A 1,363-nucleotide genomic window follows, 5' to 3' on the forward strand; every position below is an offset into this window, starting at 1 on the left:
ATTTACTAGGAGTATTGCTTCTGGACCTCCTAACCATCCCTATAGTTGTGGTTGGAATGTTGTCATGATGATCATCAGCATGGTCGGAATCATAGAGCCTCGAAGCATAGCTGTACTGTGGCATATCCTGGGCATACATCTCATGATCTGGGTTAGCTTTACCATAATACATTTTCAGGTAATCGATGATGAGCACTTACAAGCAAAAAGGACGATTCACTGAGAGGCGATTATTGCTGAGCAGTCCCCCCCCTCACATATAACAAAATATGGCAGATCAGACGGTGAAAATTCCAGTATATCGTTGCAAACACGAGCTCTGATACTTAGGTCCTCACCCATGTGCTGAGACGCGCCAGCTCTTGTGGTGGATTGGCGAGGAACCGGCCTAGAAATGCAAGGACTACCATCGGCTGTTCACCGCCCCATCATTACCATCAATGCCACGCAAGGCCTGTTTAACACTACCCGGGACGTCGGTTACTGATGGGGCATAGTCAGCATGGCCGGGCATCTCGGTCGAGTGAAGGCGTGCAAAGGTAACTGCGTATCTATTGGGACGGATGAAAGGATCAAACAATATATTCAACATTTGCGTTACTCTCGATCTTCAGCATCGTCATCTTCATAATCATCATCCTCATCATTAAGCTTAGGGTTAAGCAATGAATTCCCTGGCTGTTGCTCTCTCTCGTTCAAACCCAGCAGTTCAGATATTCCCATTAGAACCTGTGCCGCTCTGTGACGCAATAAATCCGGTGATGACTTACGGCATGCATTATCTCTCCATTGCTCTGGACGGTAGGGTCACTCACGAACTTAGCCGCAGAAAGTAGGCAAACCTGTCGACCAGCCCTCATGAGCGCCTGCATCCTCTCGAATAGCTACGCACCTTCTTGTTCTCTTTGCCACCCATATTCCCCTTGAATGCTGACATCCACAATGACTTCACAACCATAACAGATAGTCCAGCTTGTATCTGTTCCAGGGTTGTAAGCAATACCTTAGGACCATCTGGAACACAGTATCTACCAATAACGTCAATATTTTCACTTTGATAGACTGAGGACCTAGTCTAAGGGTGATAGCCGACTTACACGAACACACTCAGAGTTATCGCGAATTTCCTAGTTAAAGCAGCCGTGTTCTTCTTCTGCAACTTCGTCAAAAACACGGTCAATATACCGGCCAAGGAACTGAGGCGATGTTCCATCCCGTGCTAGTTTAAGAGCATAATCGCTTTACTCTTTATAGGCAGCAAGCGGTAGGTATCGGAACATTGATACAATGAGGTCAAACGCCTGCATCTCGATCTTCCGATGGTTGAGGACCTGCGCCAGAGCAGGATATCCAATCAGCTTCT

The 1,363-nt window shown here is 47.0% G+C and overlaps 1 protein-coding gene across 1 annotated transcript; it reads right to left on the reverse strand.

The window, feature by feature from the left end:
- Positions 1 to 597: 597 nt before the first annotated feature.
- On the reverse strand, positions 598 to 1,213 carry Pmar_PMAR012196 (hypothetical protein; the record flags this gene model as incomplete). Its single annotated transcript, XM_002781786.1, has 4 exons — positions 598 to 729; positions 771 to 842; positions 893 to 1,028; positions 1,098 to 1,213. The coding sequence occupies 4 exons, from the start codon at positions 1,211 to 1,213 to the stop codon at positions 598 to 600; spliced, it is 456 nt and encodes a 151-aa protein (XP_002781832.1).
- Between the last annotated feature and the right edge of the window lie 150 nt (positions 1,214 to 1,363).

This window comes from Perkinsus marinus (assembly GCF_000006405.1).
Source record: "Perkinsus marinus ATCC 50983 genomic scaffold scf_1104296941570, whole genome shotgun sequence".
NCBI classification, from domain to species: domain Eukaryota; phylum Perkinsozoa; order Perkinsida; family Perkinsidae; genus Perkinsus; species Perkinsus marinus.